Here is a 20,324-nt window from a genome sequence, read left to right as displayed (position 1 = left end):
AAACTCATGGGCAATATCATTGATTTATCTCTTAATAAAAACCAACACAATAAGATGGATTTTGGTTCAACAACCTACTACATCCCTCTAACAAGGATCCTAACACAGAGTGGTCTTGGGTTCTACTTCGTAACTTATCAGCTACACCCTTATTATCATCTTCAAAGAGTAAGATTTCCATTTTCCAGCCCCAACAATAAACAATAATCACCCATTTATAAATTTTCCAATGAAAACTAAAATGAAATATAATATCACTATGAGACTAAATTGTTTAACCAACTTTAAAACATGAACCGAGGGGCTCATGTGCGAAGATTCTGGTCGGTTGTGGCACTCTGGAGAATGTTTTTCTTTTTGCAAGAGGGTTGGTGTAGTTAATTTTTTTTTAAGAGCAGGTCAAATTGGACTAGAGTGGAAAATGTTCTATCATCAAATAACCACAATATAATGCAGGCACAGTTCATTTTTACTTTCCAAAATGCTAAATAAATAATGCCAAGTTTTTTCATTAACATGTTACTTAACGTGAATTATAAGTATTTAATTAATTAATTAATTATTATTATTAAAGAACTTTTAAATAATTTTATATCATCAATTATAAATGTTAATAAATATAATTACCTCTTTTAGTATACACATTTCTTATTCTTAAATTATCCTTCCATTTTTTTCATAAACCTTTAAAATATAATCATAATTGTCACTATATTTGTACTTAAAGAGTTCTGGATTACAAAGTGTTAACTCATTGGCAAGTACATCAAATTGTCTCAAATAATAAAGTACTCGAAAGTTCAAGAGTCGAATTCACATGGACTTTGTTTGTACTTAGATTGATGCAAATCCAATTTACAAACAAGAGAAAAGGAATTTAAATTTAAAATTTAAAGAAAGTAAGAGAAAAGAAGGATAAGAAATTTAAAATAGAAGATTAGGAGATAAGATAAAAATTTAAAAAGATAAGAGATTTAAAGAAAAAAAAGATAGAAGATAAAATAGGTAAGAGATGTAAAGATAAGAAGAGTAAAAGATAAAAGTGATGATAAAAAGATAATTCAGAATACAAATGTGTTGGGACCTGGCATGCTAAAATTATTTGTAATGCAATGTTAATGATTTTCTTTATCTAATCATATCCCTGTTTTCACCCACATCTACTAAGACATTCTATCTTTGGTTTCCCGCATGGAGAGCCTACTTTATCTAATCTTTTCTCCCAAATTTCTTTGCAAAGAAAAAAAATAATAAATCGTATTAAGATTAAAGATGTATGAAATAGACTAAACGAATATCAATCTATTTCTAGCAATGATTTCTTTTAGATATCATTTCCTAGCTCTTTAGAAAATAACCATTTTTCAATGCATTATTCCTTAAACACTATATGGATGGCCAGACCATAATAAACAATTAAGCATAGAAAAGAGCAATACAAACAAGATTGCATTAAATAAATAATAAGAAAGAGTTACATTACAAGAGTTGGCCTGCGAGACTCCCAACAGTGGGAGTTTAGCCTCTCATTGTCATGAGAGGCTTTACACTTTAGGGGCTGATGTGGATAGAAGAAGAGAAGGGGATAATGGACATAGAAAAAGAGTTTTCCCTATTAGAGATGCTCAGGCTTAGGATGTATTCATTAGAGAGCTCTGAGTCTCTGTGTCCCGATGTGTAGGTGTTGGTGTGTATCCCCTTTGTCCTATTCCTTTTATAGGTCTAAGGTAGCTTAATTTTCACGCGATTTCACACTTAGTGTTGATTTTCGTGCTAAGCGCGACTTTGGGCTTCTTCATGGGCCTTTTTCGCGCTAAGTGTGAGCTGGCCGCTAAGCGAGGAGACGCGCTGGACCTGTCTTATGAGCTAAGCGAGTTGTCTCAATCTTCAACTTTTCTTTAAGGCTTTTTCTTTCAATTTTTGCATTAATTTTCCTCTAAAGCACTTAAAATCTTCTTCTTTTAACTTCTGCTGATAAAAAATTGCAAAGATATTAATTTCTACATTATTTCATTAAAATAACAATAAAGTAAAGAAATTGTAAACATTCTTAGGCAAAATTGACTATTAAATTAACTCAAATTTCGCAGTTATCACAAAGCACCCAACACGGTGAAGTTTTAGCCTCTCATTCTCATGAGGGGCGTACATATAGGTGGATAAGAATATAGGGGAGTTAATAGAAGAAGAATGGAGTGAAATGTATTAGCTAGAGCTTCATAAATGGATTTTCCTTGCACTGGTGATGGACTGGAATGCTTTTCTTTATGTTTCTTCATCGTTAAGCCCTCCTCTGCTTCTGAAGTTTCTTTCATATATATGGGTTGTTCCTCTTTGCTAGCCAATCATAGCGCGTATGTGCGCTTAGCGCGATGCTCGTGCTAAGTGCGCATTTCCAACTAGATTGCAAGTGGATCCATGCTAAGCCGCGAGTTTGCGTGCTTAGCGCACTTGCCCATGACAACTGTCTTCCAATGAAGCTTCCTAGCACTAAGCAGCTTCTTTCGCACAGAGTGAGACTGTTAGTTCTTTAAAAGTTCTTCCATTTCTATGTTACTTTCTACAACAAAAATACAACCAAAATTAGTGTTATTTACTTAATTTTACCATCTTCTGGATGAAATTCAGAAGAAGCTAAGTTCCTATTGTTTTACACAAAATACATAGTAAAAATAGAGAAAAAATAGATAATTGCTATGCGATTTTAGTACCCTATTTACATATTCATAACACTTATCATCCATTGTGCCATCTTCGTCGATCTCGAACCCACAATCATCGACGAAGTCCATTGCGGCACCTACCATCAACTCTTCCACCCTGAATAACTCATCTTCGACAAGGAAGATGCTGCCAACAACTTCACCAGAGGCCATTGCACTGGTTCCTCCCTCTCACATTCTCAATCAATTTCATTTTCTTTGGCCTATTTTTTCAATTTCTAACCTAATTTTGATTTTCGCTAATTTCAGTTAGCAAAGAGATCGTAGATTTGTGCTTGGATTGCGTCCGAAAACTCGCAGACAACTGCGCTAGTCTCTAGGGCTTCCTCGTCTTCAACACTGTCGTTAATGGCACCGATTTTGGTCTCAGATCTTTCTTGTTAGAGCGTCTCTCCATCTAGCTTAATTAAACCCTAAACTCAAAGTTGCATTATAGAAGCAGGAGAGAAAGAGAGAGAGATGTTCGGGAGGGGTACGATGTGGTCAGTGTTAAGGTGTGACAAATAAGCATGTGGCAGAATTCACAAGCTGAGAGGAACACCTTTCTCTTCTTCTTCTTCTTCAACACCTTTCAAGTTCTTAACCCCTCCCGTTTCTACCCATTGCTTTCATGCTTTCTGATCCCAACTAATCTCCAAGGTTACCTCACTTTTTGATATAGGTACTCTTCAATTTTCAATTTGTATCCCTTTTAAACGTATGATCTTATGAGGTCATGATCTTTTTATATATTCACAATCACTTTATGTCATTCTCTTATTCTTTTTTAATCCCTCCCTGTCCTTGATGATGTTATTATGTGAGTGTGAATGTTTAGTTAGTTCTAAGGAAATGATGCTTTTATTTAGGGTCATCATGTTCATGTGCCACTAATGAGGAACTTTTCTAAGATGGTCTTTGTTGAACAAAAGGAATGATTGAAGTTATTGGTGAGTGGGGTTCTCATGCTCAGAAATTGGTTGAAATATAGCTCGTTGGGTTAGTGACATAGGTGTTCAACATGGTGGTGCTTAGGGTTTTAACAAGACTCAGTCGATCTGGTCTTTCAACGACTGATTAGAAATTCACTGATACTCTCCCTCCTTTCTCACATGAAGAATGGTTGCAAAAGTTAGACAAATATAGGCAATCACCTAAGTACAAGCGCTAAATTGCAAACACTTGTTATATAGTTTATCACCTTTAAATGCATTTCTTCTACACCTTTTTATTTTCCATTAACCTATGAAATGCATCAAGGGACTTATTTTTTTATGGGAGAAAAAGATACAAATTCCTTAACATAGTGGTGCCATGCCATGTATCTGGCAGGTGTGATTGCATCTCACAAGGTAGGAATAAATCCATTTTCAATTAGGCGAGATACAATTCTCAACATCAAGTGCAGTTCTTTTATGCCTATCAATGGTCACTCCATTCCAAGAGAAAGAGTTGTTAAATTATTAACATTTAGTCTAGACAATAGGTATCCCTAAGGGGAAACAATTTTGTTTGAGTCAGAGGACTTAGCATTCTGAAAAATTATCAAGTGATACATCTAACACTCCCAGTGAAGATATTTAACCATTGGAAGGAATATTGTATTGGGATTGTCTTAGGCTTTTAGTCATATATGTATTTGATTCTAATATATTTTTTGTCACTATAATTTTCCTCTATTATGGTTTTGGTCCCTATACTTTTAAAGTTTGATTTTTAGTGTCATAGCTTTATTTATTTTTTGGCATATATACTATTGAATTGGTTTTCTGCAAGTTTAAAACTCTGTATAATTTGGCTTCAAGCCTTTCTATAAAATAAAATAAACATTTTAAAAAATAAACAACATCGATTTCTAAAAAACTGTCTTAGAAATGATACATTCTAAGACAATTTATAGAAAAATCATCTTTAAATCCTCATGTTTTAAATATATTTTAACCAAAAAATAACACATTCTAAAAATTTATCTTAGAAAATATACATTTTAAGACGATTTTTTGAAAAATTATCTTTAAATCCCCATGTTTTTTAATGTTTTTAAACAAAAAAATATATTTTAAGATAGTTTCTAAAAAATCAATGCATAAATCAAGATTTTAAGATAATTTATAAATCATCATAAAAAGTGTTGACTTTTTACAACGACAAATTTAAAGACGGTTGAAAATTATCTTGAAAAGTGTAAAATAACCATCCTTAAAAGACTTTTTTGTAGTTGCGTGGGTTTAGATCTAGACGAATGTGATGGCATGTGACGATGGTGCAATGGTGATGGGTTGGGTGGGTGAGAAGAAGGTGATGAAAAAAAAGAGGAGTAAAAATATTTTTTCTTACATTTATACGGACCAATAACAAATGGGATTGGGTTAATAGCAACTACTATATTATCCCATTCAATTGGATAAGAGAAATGACAAACCTTGGGCCAAGTGAGTATATGTGCCCAATCCAAAAGAGTTATGCTATGACAAAAAAAAATGTTAATACATATATTACACCCACCCACGATTCATCGCAATTTATACAACGCTACACATGAATTTTCCGCGTTTAATGTTTTTTTATTTAATATTATTTTATTATTGAAAGTAGAATCACGGCACAACAGTTAGAACTTCGAATTGCTAACCATGTCACTAATTGAGGTTATAGATTTATGTAATGAAATATCAATCTCTTGTAAGATAAAATTGCGGATCAATTAACCCATCCATTGTGGTTGTGTTACGCTCCCATCAGCACGTTAGCCTTTGCTCTTCCTCCATCTGCAACATTCTCATCATCCAAAGAGAAAAAAAGAAAAAAAAGAAAATGTATCACCAACAATGCCCTCGACAAAAAACAAGTAATAGCGTTCCCCGGCACCTCCCGTCACAGTAATGTGACATTTAAAAAAATCTCAAAATAAATGTTATCTTAACTTTTTAATATAACAATTTTTTTTTACTAATTCTCTAATAAGTATTATTTTAATTTTTTAATGTAATATTAATATTAAATTTAATTATATAAAATTATTAATCAATTTCATTTATTTATTAATTTTTTAATCTATATGAAACTTATTTTAAAACAGAAAAAAGTGTTAACTATTGATTAATAACTAGCTTTTTCTTTATATGTGGGAAAGGACCGTGCATGAACCCTACACGAGTTCATAATTATGGGTCATTCACTTTTCGTCCTACTTTCAGTCTTTCACGTTTCTGTTTCTCACCTTTGAAAACATCTCAGTCGGCAATTTTGTTACTGTGTAGGGTGTTGCCCACAGGTCGTACACATCAACAGATTCCGCGTGCTTAACTAGTACTATAATTAAGTTTTATGAAAAAAAATCTTTAAACATTTAAAATCAATTGATATCCAAGAGAGATAAAGAGAAAAAAAAAATATTAATATGATATAGATATGAATGATGAGGTATGATAAGAAAAGAGAGATAAAAAGAAATTAAGATTATTTATGTAGTGTTTGATATTTAGGAATATTGAAATATAAGAATTAATTTTTCTTTTCTTTGACATTGTTCTATAATGTTTGGTAGCACATCAATGTGATGAAAAGATAAAAGAGATATATTATATAAATTACTGAAGAATTTAATTATAATATACTGAGTATAATTGTATATTTTATAATGCATCTAATAGTGAAATGTTATATATAATAAAATATTTATATATAATTATTATTTTGTTAAATTCATCCGCAAGTTGTTATATTTTTACCAAATTTTTAATTAATTCTTGAACTTCATTTTTCTTAATTGGATCTTAGTGTCTAATTGTCATTTTGAAAAATTAAGAGGTATAAACAATGAGGTGGTAGTTTTAAAGTGTGTTATAAACACAACTAGATAAATTTTAAGAATTTTATGTAGAATTTCAACTTTCTACAAAACCAAAGAACTAAAAAAAAAAAGCTTGTGAATGAATATATGGGATGAATTCATCTTTAGAAGTTGAAACAATTAATTAGTCATATAAAATTTTCTTACGGATAAAATGTCTTATTTTTATTTATAGTTTGAATTTCAATTAAACATTATTAAATTAATTCAATTCATTTCAATTTGGATAAAAATTATTGAAAAATATTTTTTTTGAAAGATATTTTTTGGGAACAATAATTTCTCGAACAATATTAATTTGAATTTAACTTTACATTTTAATATCATATTAAATTAATAAATAACTATTGCATTTTTTCAAATAAGTTTTTTTAATATAACTTCTTATTTAATTTAATTTTTTTATCTCTTTAACTTATTCTTACATAAGGAAATAGAATATTTACTAGTAATTTTTTCCTATGCAACACAAGGGAAATTTTTTATTTTATATAACTAAATTTATTATAAATAATTTTTTAATGTATAAATTATATTATACTGATTTTAAATAAATAAATATTTTAATACATATAATTATATAAATTATATTTTAGATTTATGATAAATAATTTATTTGGTCATACAAATTTAATTGTAACCACAGATAATTTCTTTTTAAAATATTAAAATTTAATTTAAAAATAAAGATAAACATGATAAATTAGAATAGATAAGAGGATATAAATATTTCTAAAAATTCACTCATTAAATAAAAAATTTAAAATAAAAATTATTTTTATTAAACACATATTTACATTAAAAATAATTTTATAACATATGCTTGTACTAAAAATAAATAATTTTTTAAATATATATTATTCTTAAAATATGTACAAAAACGAATCTAGCTAGGAGTGTATTAAAGGAACATAACTTTTTATACAATTATTTAAATATTCAATTTATAATAAATAATAAATTTAACAAAAATATTTATTATTAACTTTACGTGTAAAATTATATATATCTACTACTAAAAAAATTTAAGCATATATCAACTCAAAAATTATTTTTCTTAATCCCGGGACACGTTTCTTCAGATCTGAAGTCCATTCATTCATTTCATTATCAAGAAACTCCAGAATGAATAAGGACAGATATATTAATTTATCGTTAGGATGACAAACAAGCAAATTAACAAAGAGTGGCAGCCCAGCTGAGTCACGCATTTCTGTGGTGAATGGACAAGCCAATAATAATGGAAGCTAGATAAAAATCGTGCCAACTAAGATCATTTTCCTCGTGAGGAATAAAAATGTACTAGTGTACCTTTAGAATTATTACACAATCTTATAAATTTTAATTAAATAATATTTTTTTTTAAATTTATTGTTGGATTAAAAAAAATTTCACATAATTCACATATATAAAATTTTATATTAATTCAAAATCATTTGTTATTTTATTTATATAAATTAAAATCAATATAATATAAATATTTTAAAATATATTAAAAATATAAGTTATTTGATTAAATTCTTTTTATTGTTCAATTTTGACAAAATTTGACATAAATGATCTTAGTAATATGAAAATATAATTCAACGGTTGGATCAATAAAAATCACATTTTATATTAAGATATAAAAATGATATAATAATTGTTAAATTTATACCGATATAATTTTATATATATTTGAAGAGTAAAAAAAGTATATAAATTTTAAAGTAAAGTGCAATAGTCAATGAAGTGTAACTCAATTGATTGATAAAAGTTGCATATGCTATTATAAAATCCTTAATACTATCTTTTATTTCCACAAATAAAAAAATAAATTGAAAAAGAATTTTAATTTAGATGAGTAATTATACATGAATACTCAATCATTTTATATTTTTATACACCTTATTGACACTTGTTAGTTTTACTCCAAAATAAAATATGAAATGAATTTCTCTCATGTATTAAAATGTGGAATATGAATTGAATCTAAATTAATTTTACAAAATAAATTTATGAAGATGTTTCATTTATACATTCTTGACACGAAAAACTTGATTTTTTTTTATAATTTTATGCACTTAATTAAGATTTAAGAAACAAACTTTTGTCAGAAAATGAAAAAAAGAAAAAACAAGTTTACCCGTCTAATCCGTACGTGTTGGAAACCATAACCAGTAGGTAAATTCCTAGTCTTCGCTCGTCATCTTATTTATTTATATCATAATCTATCTCATCACTCAGCTCACACTAAACAAGAAGAAACATAAGAGGGAGTTATAAGATATTCACAGAAGCAGCAAAAATGCTTATGCAACAAGTTCATGTATCAAATCCAAGTTCATCTTGTCTCATCCTTCAAAAGCCATGCCTCCGTGACATTACTCACCCTTCTTTTCAGCTTTGGTCAAGGCCATCATCGTTCCCAAACCAAAGGAAGCAAAAAAGGGTTTCTTATGGATGCAGGAGTAATGGCAACAAAATCAAAGCTGTGGCTGTGACTGAAGCTGAAAACAAATCAGTGAAAGTTAAAGCCACAATCACTGTTCAGCCAACCGTTGGTGGGATTTTCTCAGAAATGGCTATAGAGAGAGGGTTGGATGATATAAAGGATTTGCTAGGTCAGTCAATTCTCTTGGAGCTTGCTAGCACTGAGCTTGATCCCAGTAAGTATAAAACAAACTACATAGTTCTTGAGAGAAAATAGATTGTGTATTATGTAAAAAGTTTTTCATAAAAATTAAGAAAAACAGAGTATTTTAATATAGTAGTATTTATTAATTATTAGGAAAGATAATTTTACCAAAATATCATTATTCTTTTTTCTCAATCTTAATAAATGTATTATCTTTACAATATTTCATCAAGATTAGCCGCATAGAGAAAATAGCTTGTATACTGATACTATATAGTATCTTTACACTGTTATTTACTTTCTTCATTTTAAAATAATTGGTATTTAAGATTTTTTTGGTACAGATTAAAAAAAAGTGTTTCAAAATAATTGGAAAAAATAATCAATAGTATTTATTAGGGAATGACTTTATGCTAAAACATCTTTACTCTCTTTTTTTTAGAGAAAAAATGTTTTAATATCTTATTAAAAACTAAAAATATCAATCAATATGATTTCTTTTTCAAAGCTAAAACATCATTTAATTTGGAATGGAGGAATTAATTACAAATTATTAAGTGTAATAAATTTTTTAATTTTATAATATAATTTATTATAAAATAATTTTACATTATTATCAAATCATTAAGTTTGTTGATATTCATGTTTACAATAATTATTTTAAAAGTCATATAAAAATATTTTATGATTGAATAATAGTATAAAATTATTTTAGAATTATTAAACTTTTAAATAATTATCTTAAAATTTATATTAATGTTGATTTTTATTGATTAATTTACATTGATAATGTTAAAATTTTTTATTCACATTACACACTCATTAAACTCTTATCCATATCAATTTCTTAAATTTTGTCGAATATAAACACCAAAAAATATAAAAGCTTAAATATATTTTGAATTTCTCATATATTAATAAATTTTAATTTAGATCCCTAATAATTATGTTTTTTGTGTTGAGTCCTTTTTTATCTTTGATATTTGGTTTTATCCTTTTAATATTTTTTTTATTTTGAGTCTCTATTAAATATTTTTCAAAGGAAATAATACAAAATGAACAAAATTTTATAAAGATAAAAATAAAAAATAGATATATTAAAAGGACTAAACAAAATATTAAAGAATAAAAACATTTTTTTAAAAAAACTCAACAAAAAAATATTAAAAACTCTAAACAATTTTTTAATTTATCATAGACGCAAAATATATTTAAGTATTTCATAAAAAAAGTCATTCATATTCAAGGGAAAATTTAAATGAATCAAATTGAAAATTGTTTTTACTAGTCGTACTTCAATCAGACTTTAAACCGAGGGTGGACTTGAATTATGTCCACTCAAATTTTAAAAAATAGCTACTTTAAACTTTTTAGGCAAAAAAAATCATATCTACTTTTCTCTTATAATATTCTCAGTCTTTTATTTGTTAATAATTTATAATATCCACTTAACTATAAAAAAAAATCCAATTGATAATAAAGTCATCCCTTCTAACAAGTTTTAATCATTAATTAAAATTAAGGATCGCATCCGTCAATCACCCAATAATGCACATTTACTTGGGTCAGTGATTGTTGGTGGTCCAACCAAACTAAAGGATAATGAAATTTTAAGGTCGATAAAAATCTAGGAGTCAATTAAGATTATTATACACATTTGATTTTTTTTCGGTTAACACAAATTCCTATTGGTGAAGTAATAAGGAGAAGGATGGACCACTTTAATTGGATTTTTTTTTGTTATCAATACATATTCTCTTTCTGATATTCTCTTTCAAATATTTTTCATGAATGATTAAAATTTATTGAAAATTATTAATTTTAATAAATTTTGTTTTTCCATTAATATTTTTTCTTTTGATTTATATTAAATGAAAAGCGTAACTTATGATTTTAATAAATTATAATCATTCACAAAAAAAAGTACACGAGAGAGTGTCAAAGAATGTCTTTAGCATTTCTCTTATCAAAATTTACATAGATATAAAATTTAAGTGCTTGTATAGGAAATTATTAAAATAATAAAATGTGTTAAAGTGCAAATATTTGAAAAAATGAAATCAAATGAAAATAAAATAACATTATTTTTTGTAATTATGATTAAAAACTAAAAATCAAAATACAAATATTTTCTTAAGAGCCTGTTTAGTTTAACAACGTGTTTTCGGTTTTTAAGTTTACACAAATAATTATAAAATTGTGTTTCTTTCTTGATTTTTTTAAGATTTGTATACGAAATAATAAAAATAACAGATTCAAATCAAATTTTATTCTTGTAAAAAAAACATTCTTGATTTTTTCTTGTATTCACATTACACACTCATTAAACTCTTATCCATATCAATTTCTTAAATTTTGTCGAATATAAACACCTAAAAATTTAAAAGCTTAAACATATTTTTAGTTTCTCATAAATTAATAAATTTTAATTTAGATCCCTAATAATTATGTTTTTTGTGTTGAGTCCTTTTTTTATCTTTGATATTTGGTTTTATCCTTTTAATATATATTTTTTGTTTTGATTATCTTAAATTGGCTAATTTGAAATGAACAAAATAATGATAGTTTTGTTTTGAGTCTCTATTAAATATTTTTCAAAGAAAATAATATAAAATGAACAAAATTTTATAAAGATCAAAATAAAAAATAGATATATTAAAAGGACTAAACAAAATATTAAAGAATAAAAACATTTTTTTAGAAAACTCAAAAAAAATATTAAAAACTATAAACAATTTTTTAATTTATCATAGACGCAAAATATATTTAAGTATTTCATAAACAAAGTCATTCATATTCAAGGGAAAATTTAAATGAATCAAATTGAAAATTGTTTTTACTAGTCGTACTTCAATCAGACTTTAAACCGAGGGTGGACTTGAATTATGTCCACTCAAATTTTAAAAAATAACCACTTTAAACTTTTTAGGAAAAAAAATCATATCTACTTTTCTCTTATAATATTCTCAGTCTTTTATTTGTTAATAATTTATAATATCCACTCAACTATAAAAAAAAAATCAATTGATAATAAAGTCATCCCTTCTAACAAGTTTTAATCATTAATTAAAATTAAGGATCACATCCGTCAATCGCCCAATAATGCATATTTACTTGGTGGTCCAACCAAACTAAAGGGCAATGAAATTTTAAGGTCGATAAAAATTTTGGAGTCAATTAAGATTATTATACACATTTGATTTTTTTTTTTCGGTTAACACAAATTCCTATTGGTCAAGTAATAAGGAGAAGGATGGACCACTTTAATTGGATTTTTTTTTGTTTTCAATACTAGCACCATTCTCTCTCATATTCTCGTTCAAATATTTTTCATGCATGATTAAAATTTATTGAAAATTATTAATTTTGATAAAATTTTGTTTTTCAGTTAATATTTTTTTCTTCTAATTTATATTAAATGAAAAGCATAACCTATGATTTTTAATAAATTATAATCCATCACAAAAAATGTACATGAGAGTGTCAAAGAATGTCTTTAGCATTTCTCTTATCAAAATTTACATAGATATAAAATTTAAGTGCTTGTATAGGAAATTATTAAAATAATAAAAGGTTTTAAAGTGCAAATATTTGAAAAAATGAAATCAAATGAAAATAAAATAACATTATTTTTTGTAATTATGATTAAAAACTAAAAATCAAAATACAAATATTTTCTTAAGAGCCTGTTTAGTTTAACAACGTGTTTTCGGTTTTTAAGTTTTCACAAATAATTATAAAATTGTGTTTTTTTCTTGATTTTTTTTAATATTTCTATACGAAATAATAAAAATAACAGATTCAACTCAAATTTTATTCTTGTAAAAAAAACATGGGTTTTGTCATTTATCAAATAAGGTGACTTTAGACAAAATACTTCAAAATTCGACTTCATTTGATAACTTTCTGAGTTGAAAAAAAGGTTTTATATTTTTTAAATATTTATTCTCGTACTAAAGTTATCAAACCTTTTTTAGTGTTGAAAAAAATGTTTGATATTTCACACAACTTTAATATATTTAAATTCATTTGTAATCTTTCTTCTTCTTCTTTGTTTGACAAAAAGAGACGAAATTAGAGAAGGAAACTATCAAAGATTATGCCCACAGTAAGCATCGATCAGCACAAGAGGTTAAATACGAGGGTGAATTTGAAGTGCCAGACAACTTTGGAGAAGTTGGGGCCATTTTTGTGACGAATGAGCATCACAGGGAAATGTTCATCAAAGACATTGTCTTGGATGGTTTCCTCTTGGGTCCTGTTAAATTTACCTGCGAATCTTGGGTTCACTCCAAGTATGATAACCCTGCTAAGAGAGTGTTTTTCTCCAACAAGGTTTCATCACCACCCCCTATTTATATTTCAATTATTTTTGGGTATTTGAAGTTATAAATAATTAAATATAGCAACAAAGATAAAATTTACTTTATTCTTCCCTCGTCTTATTTTTTAGGTGTAGTTTGATTTCTTGAAAACAATCTCATTTTAATAACTTAAACTATTTATGTTAGATAAAATGATAATATCTCTACTAAATTGATCAAATTAGTATGATAAATTGATATCAACTTGGTCTAAAACCATTAAGTTACCAAATTTAAAAGATAAACTGAAATTAAAAAATATCAGGGTTATCTAACATATACAAAATGATAACATCTCTTACACTTTTGTCAGGCGTAAATTAGTATAATAAACTAATGTTAACTTGATCTAAACACTTTAAGAGACCAAATTAATTTTTTAAATTTAAAAGATAAACTGAAATGAAATAATAAAAAAAACAGAGATCTAAACTCCAAAGTATCTTTTAACAAAAAGTTTAAGCTTAAAAACTCAATAATTACAAATAATCAGTAACTGAATTAATTTAACTAATTAAAAGTATCTATGCATAATTGTATAAGTTTTTTTTATAGGTCCGACACTTCACCCATACTTCAGAATTTTTTTCTTCTTCTAAACAATGTCATATCATTGATAAATTTTATTAAACAAAGTTTTTTTTAAAAAATAAGACTTAATTATAAATTTTACCACTTAATTTTTATTTTTGCAAATTTTATTATCGTGGACGAAAGATGGATGATATTAACATTGTCTATAATTATAACTAATGTAGAAAAGTTAATTTTTCTACGTTGATTATAACTACAACCAATATATAAAATATAGAAAAATAAATTTTAACATAGATTTATTATAACGTGATGGTAAAATGCAAAAAATAAAAAAAAATTATGATAAAATTTATGAAATATTGAAAGTTGAATAATAAAATTATGAATAAAACTTGATTAGTAAAATCCGTGAAATTATGAAAGGTGAATGATAAAATTCAAAAAATAAAACTTAAGTAATAAAATTTATAAAATAATAAAAGTTTGATAATAAAATTTACAGTTAAAAAAAGAAAATAATTCTTAAAAGCAATACTTCTAGAGATAAGCTAACAGTCTAATCCTTGAGAGCAAGGTAAGTGGCAAGTGTCGTTAATATTTGTGTACATCCATTTAAGGTATTGGATTTGTGAACCAATATACTTATTTATTTACTTTTTCTATGATTAAATTTGAAAACAGTCATATTTGCCATCTGAAACACCAGAAGGAGTGAAGAGGTTAAGAGAAGAGGAGCTAGAACAGTTACGTGGCAATGGGCAAGGTGAACGCAAGAGCTTTGAGAGAATATACGATTACGATGTGTACAATGATCTTGGAGATCCTGATAGCAGCGACGACCTCAAGAGACCCGTTCTTGGTGGCAATCAACATCCATACCCAAGGCGTTGCAGAACAGGAAGGCCTCGTTGCGACAAAGGTACGTACATCGTACAATATTAATTATGCGCATCACATGCAATATTCTTTCTCATTTAATTTCATTGCAGGGATAATACTTAACTTTTTAAACTTGTTTGTTGATAACTCAAAATATTTTTAATCAAATAAAAGAAAAATTATATTAACATTATTGACTCTCCACAAGTTTATCTAGTTGCATAAATAATACAAGACGATAAGACTGATGATAGAATTTCAAACGAACTATGCTTGCATATCATAAATTTTATTGTATTTATATATTTTATATTTTCTTTTTAGATATTAAATACTATATTGGATGTACAAAACTTCATCATTACTTTTATTTTATTTTTGTTAAAAAGTTGTCCTTGCGGTAGGAACACAAAGATTTTCTTTGTGGTAGGAAGGAACACAACGCAGATGAAATCTGAAACACACGCAGAATGGCAGAGTCTGGTGGCCAACCTTATCTGCGTATTCGTACAATTGTACGGTCATGGATCATGACTGGTCCTGTGTGTGCGTTCAGATTCCCTGAATGCGATTGCGCTCGACTTAGATTGTGACCACAGTCTGCAACACTGCAACCTCCACTTATTTTTCATCTGCACCTAATTCTAGTCTCTATCATCTAATTTAAATCAAATAAAATAAAAATATATAATTTTACTTGTTTATATAAGTAAAATAAATAAATTAATTAACTATATTTGATAAACTTGTATAACAATAAAAAAATTAATCTAATATTTTTAACAAAAACCATTTTAAGTTTTTATATTGTATAAAAGTTATTAAATTAAAAAAATAAAAATAAAAACTCCACTTTTCAACCTCCCATAACTTGCTTCTGGTCTGTTAGGTTTTATAAAGAAATAAAAAATATTTAAATAAATGACATAAATACCTATATGAAAAAAATACGACCTTACTATTTTCCCCTCCTTTCACCTAGCCAGCTCATTTTCCCCTCACTAATCAATATAGATACTTTCTTTTAGCTATATTATTTTAACTAGAATTATAATTTTATTTCGGTAATTTATATTGATATTTAATGTAAATATTTATAATTAGTGAAAACTTAATTTTAATTAACTAAAAAAGACTTAAGAAATTAACTACATTTTAAAAAAATCTTTCTCTTAATTCTCTTCCTCTTTTACTCTTCTTCTTTTAACCATATATTAGTAGTCTCTGCTGATTAAAAAAAAATATTAATAGTCTCGTGTACAAATTGCAATGGGAATTTATCATATTTATGAGTTGATTATTTTAAAAAGTAATTTTATTTCATTAAATTATAATTATAATGAAAGTTTGTAAACTTTTCTCTGTTAAAAAATTCAATATTGATGGGAAAGATTCTTGTCAGAGATCAAAACACTTTGTTAATTTTGATTGATTGATTGAATTTTTCACAGATCCATTATCGGAGAAAAGAAGTAGTACGGTTTACGTGCCTAGAGACGAAAGCTTCTCGGAAGTGAAGCAACTAACGTTTTCGACAAAGACGTTATCGTCGGGGTTGAAAGCGCTCGTGCCGGCGCTGAAGACATTGATAGTTGACAAGAATCTAGGGTTTCCTGTGTTCTCGGCCATAGATGACCTTTTCGATGAAGGCCTTTACTTGCCTCCTCTAAAAGGTATCAGGAGTATCTTGCCCAGGCTCGTTAGGCATATTAAGGATATTCAGGAAGACATTCTCCTTTTTGATCCTCCCGCAACAATGAACAGTAAGAGATACTCCCTCTGGTTTTCAATATAAGTAAAAGTTGAATAATTTGTTGCCTATGAGTCTGCTAGTGAGGTCACTATTAATCAATGCTTCTGGCTGCGCATGTCTTTGCCAGAGGACAGATTTTTCTGGTTAAGGGACGAAGAATTTGGAAGACAGACTCTCGCGGGTCTTAACCCTTGCTGCATCCAATTGGTCACGGTACACTTAATTATATCAATTGACAGAAAATTACAAAGAAAAAATATTTGTTTTACACCCAAAACTTGGTACCTTAAGAGAGCAGAGATAAAAAATATATATATGATAAATAATATGATTTAATAGAAAGAGAAATAGGAAGTAAAAATAAAAATGTCAACGGGATGTTTTATATTTAAAGGTGTCAAAAAATCAGGAGTCTAGTTTTAATATACTGAAATTAAAAGCAGAATTAGAAAGTGTTCCTAAACCAAATAGGATAAAGAAAAATCATATTATAATATATTTATATATCCAAGCTTATAGCTTAGGTGATCAATACTGTACTAATTTTTTAATGAATCAATATTTATATTTGTAATAAAAACTTATTGTCATGTCATGTAGGAATGGCCATTGAAAAGCAAACTTGATCCCGAAATTTATGGCCCTGCGGAATCAGCCATCACTACCGAAATAGTTGAGCGGGAAATAAGAGGGTTCAATACGGTGGAAGAGGTATGCTGTAATGCAAGGATGGTTATTATTAACTATTTCGTGGTATTGACTAATGACTGTAAATTCAACAAGTTTTCACTCAAAAAAAAAAAAAAATTTAAGTGTCTTCATAAATTCAACATGTACATATCACTTGATCACTTTAAATAGACTTTTTATGGTGCTATTTTGAGTTGTGAAATACAGGCCATAAAACAGAAGAAACTGTTCATCCTGGACTACCACGATTTGTTGTTGCCATTAGTAAAGGATGTGAGAGAACTTGAAGGCACAACGCTATATGGATCAAGGGCATTGTTCTTCCTAACCCGCGAAGGCACATTGAGACCTCTGGCTATTGAGCTGACTCGGCCACCAATGGACGGAAAACCGCAATGGAAGGAAGTCTTCACGCCTTGCTGGCACTCAACTGGTGTCTGGCTTTGGAGGCTAGCCAAACTTCATATCCTCGCCCATGACTCTGGTTACCATCAACTTGTTAGTCACTGGTATCAATTCATCAATTCCCTACCTCCTATATTTACATCAATTTCTCAATAAATAGTGTTTTTTAGGGAAGAAAATATAAGTTTAACCGTTGAATTGGGAAGTGCTGGTCCAAAGTTAAAGTGTGTTTGGATTTCAGCTCAAAATATAGAATTTGATTAAACTTATCTTTGTAAATTTTAGTTCAGTTAAAAGTAGGTCTAGGATTATTTGATTTATATGTTTAAATTAAGCTTCTTACATTCAACACAGAGAAGTGAGAGAAGAATTCGAATAACTTTGAAATAAATCTAATTTAAATGAAAGTCACGCTCAATTCAAATGAAAAATCAATTTGCCAAATAAGTAGGTATAATTTTTTTTTATGAAGGGTGAATCTCAATTTGAATGTCGAAACACACCCTCGCCTATCTTAGGTTGTTAGATAGGCTGTTGGGCACTTGGGCTCTCTACTATCATGTTGAACTGTAGTCAAATATCAAATCTCAACATATATATATATATTAATCTATCTATTTTGAGTGATGATACTAATGAATTTAATAGATGATGTGATAAAAAAAAATATAATGAAAATGATATGGAATGAAAAAGAAAATAAATAAGTAATAAGATTAACTTGAGAGTAAAAAAAGGAAAGTGGATGAAAGAGGAGTACTCTTTCCATCTAATTAAATGAATGTGGTAGTGATAGATTCTCCAAATTAAATAGTGATCCATATAGATTTTTGGTTTTATTTCTGCAGGCTACGAACTCACTGTGCAACAGAGCCTTACATCCTTGCAACAAACAGGCAACTGAGTGCAATGCACCCAATCTACAGACTACTGCATCCCCATTTCCGTTACACCATGGAAATCAACGCGCTTGCTCGCGAGGCCCTGATAAACGGCGACGGAATAATCGAAAGCAGTTTCTCTCCGGGGAAGCACTCCATCCTCTTAAGCTCAATCGCCTACGACCAACAATGGCAATTCGACCTGCAATCCCTCCCAAAGGACCTCATCAGCAGAGGCATGGCCGTGGAGGACCCCACCGCACCCCACGGCCTCAAGCTAATCATCGAAGACTACCCTTACGCCAACGACGGCCTCGTCCTCTGGGACGCCCTCAAAACCTGGTTCACCGAATACGTGAACCTCTACTACGCCGACGATGGTTCTATAGTGTCGGACACTGAGCTCCAAGCCTGGTGGGAAGAGATCAGAACCGTTGGACACGGGGATAAAAAAGACGAACCTTGGTGGCCTGTCTTAAAAACAAAGTTAGATTTGATTGACATTGTGACAACAATTGCGTGGACGACTTCCGGCCACCACGCGGCTGTGAACTTCGGACAATTCTCCTTTGCGGGGTATTTCCCAAACAGACCCACCATTGCAAGAAACAACATGCCCTCGGAGGACCCTTCGGACGCCGAATGGGAGCTGTTCTTGGAGAAGCCGGAGGTGATTATGCTGAAGTGCTTCCCGTCGCAGATTCAGGCCACCACCGTGATGACGGTGCTGGACATTCTGTCAAACCACTCGCCGGACGAGGAGTATCTCGGGGAGACAGTGGAGCCGGCGTGGGAGGAGGAGCCGCTTGTGAAGGCCGCGTTTGAGAAGTTTAGAGGGAAGTTGATTGAGCTTGAAGGGATTATCGACGCCAGGAATGCGGATAGGACCAGGAGGAACCGGAACGGTGCCGGGATTGTGCCCTATGAACTTCTCAAGCCTTCTTCGGAGCCTGGTGTCACAGGAAAGGGAGTTCCTTATAGCATCTCTATTTGATTCTGAGTTATGCATGACTGTGTATCGTCACTAGCCTCTCTGCTAGTATTAAGGTGTATTATTTGAGACACATGTGACTTACTAATAAATAAAAGATAACTCATGAGAATAGTGATTATAAAAAAAATAATACTTATTAATATGAAATAAAGTTTTTTCTTCTTAATTGATAGGGATATATTTGATGAAATTTTGATTTTTTATCTTTCAAAAAATCAAAGTAGAATAAAGAGAAATTTCACAAGATACCTATTATTTATCTTTGAAAATTATAAGTTTTAAAATTATGTTGGTTTTTTATTATTGTTAATTTAGAAAATTTTTAAAGTTTTACATTTGATGTCATGTCATAAAATTTATGATTATCCAATAATAATTTTTTATTTCCTTCTAATTATGCATAAATCTTAATTATAAAATTTTATTTTTTTTCCACTGCAAATATGATATTTTGTAAATAAAAAAAGAGATTTTTTTCCACTAAAGTATAATTAATATTGGAGAAAGAAATAATTTTGTATTGCTTGCTTTCGTGATTACTGCACAAATACATGAAAAGCCAAAGTTCTCCCTGTGCCGCCATGTACGTTTTTATCTTAATAGAAGGGAAGCAAGAGAATAAGCATTTCATTTGAACGAAAAAAGCGAG

The 20,324-nt window shown here is 28.7% G+C and overlaps 1 protein-coding gene across 1 annotated transcript; it reads left to right on the top strand.

The window, feature by feature from the left end:
• The first annotated feature begins 8,776 nt into the window (after nucleotides 1-8,776).
• LOC114377380 (linoleate 13S-lipoxygenase 2-1, chloroplastic-like) lies at nucleotides 8,777-19,826 on the top strand. The gene is made up of 8 exons (XM_028335857.1): nucleotides 8,777-9,203; nucleotides 13,239-13,507; nucleotides 14,755-14,992; nucleotides 16,404-16,715; nucleotides 16,833-16,918; nucleotides 17,306-17,416; nucleotides 17,603-17,904; nucleotides 18,649-19,826. Exons 1-8 carry the CDS (start codon nucleotides 8,843-8,845, stop codon nucleotides 19,673-19,675), a joined length of 2,706 nt encoding a protein of 901 aa, XP_028191658.1. The 5' UTR covers nucleotides 8,777-8,842; the 3' UTR covers nucleotides 19,676-19,826.
• The last annotated feature ends 498 nt before the right edge of the window (nucleotides 19,827-20,324 follow it).

This window comes from Glycine soja, chromosome 11 (genome assembly GCF_004193775.1).
Source record: "Glycine soja cultivar W05 chromosome 11, ASM419377v2, whole genome shotgun sequence".
NCBI classification, from domain to species: domain Eukaryota; kingdom Viridiplantae; phylum Streptophyta; class Magnoliopsida; order Fabales; family Fabaceae; genus Glycine; species Glycine soja.
The sequence above is the reverse complement of the archived record's forward strand: the minus strand, read 5'-3'. Positions and strand labels throughout refer to the sequence as shown.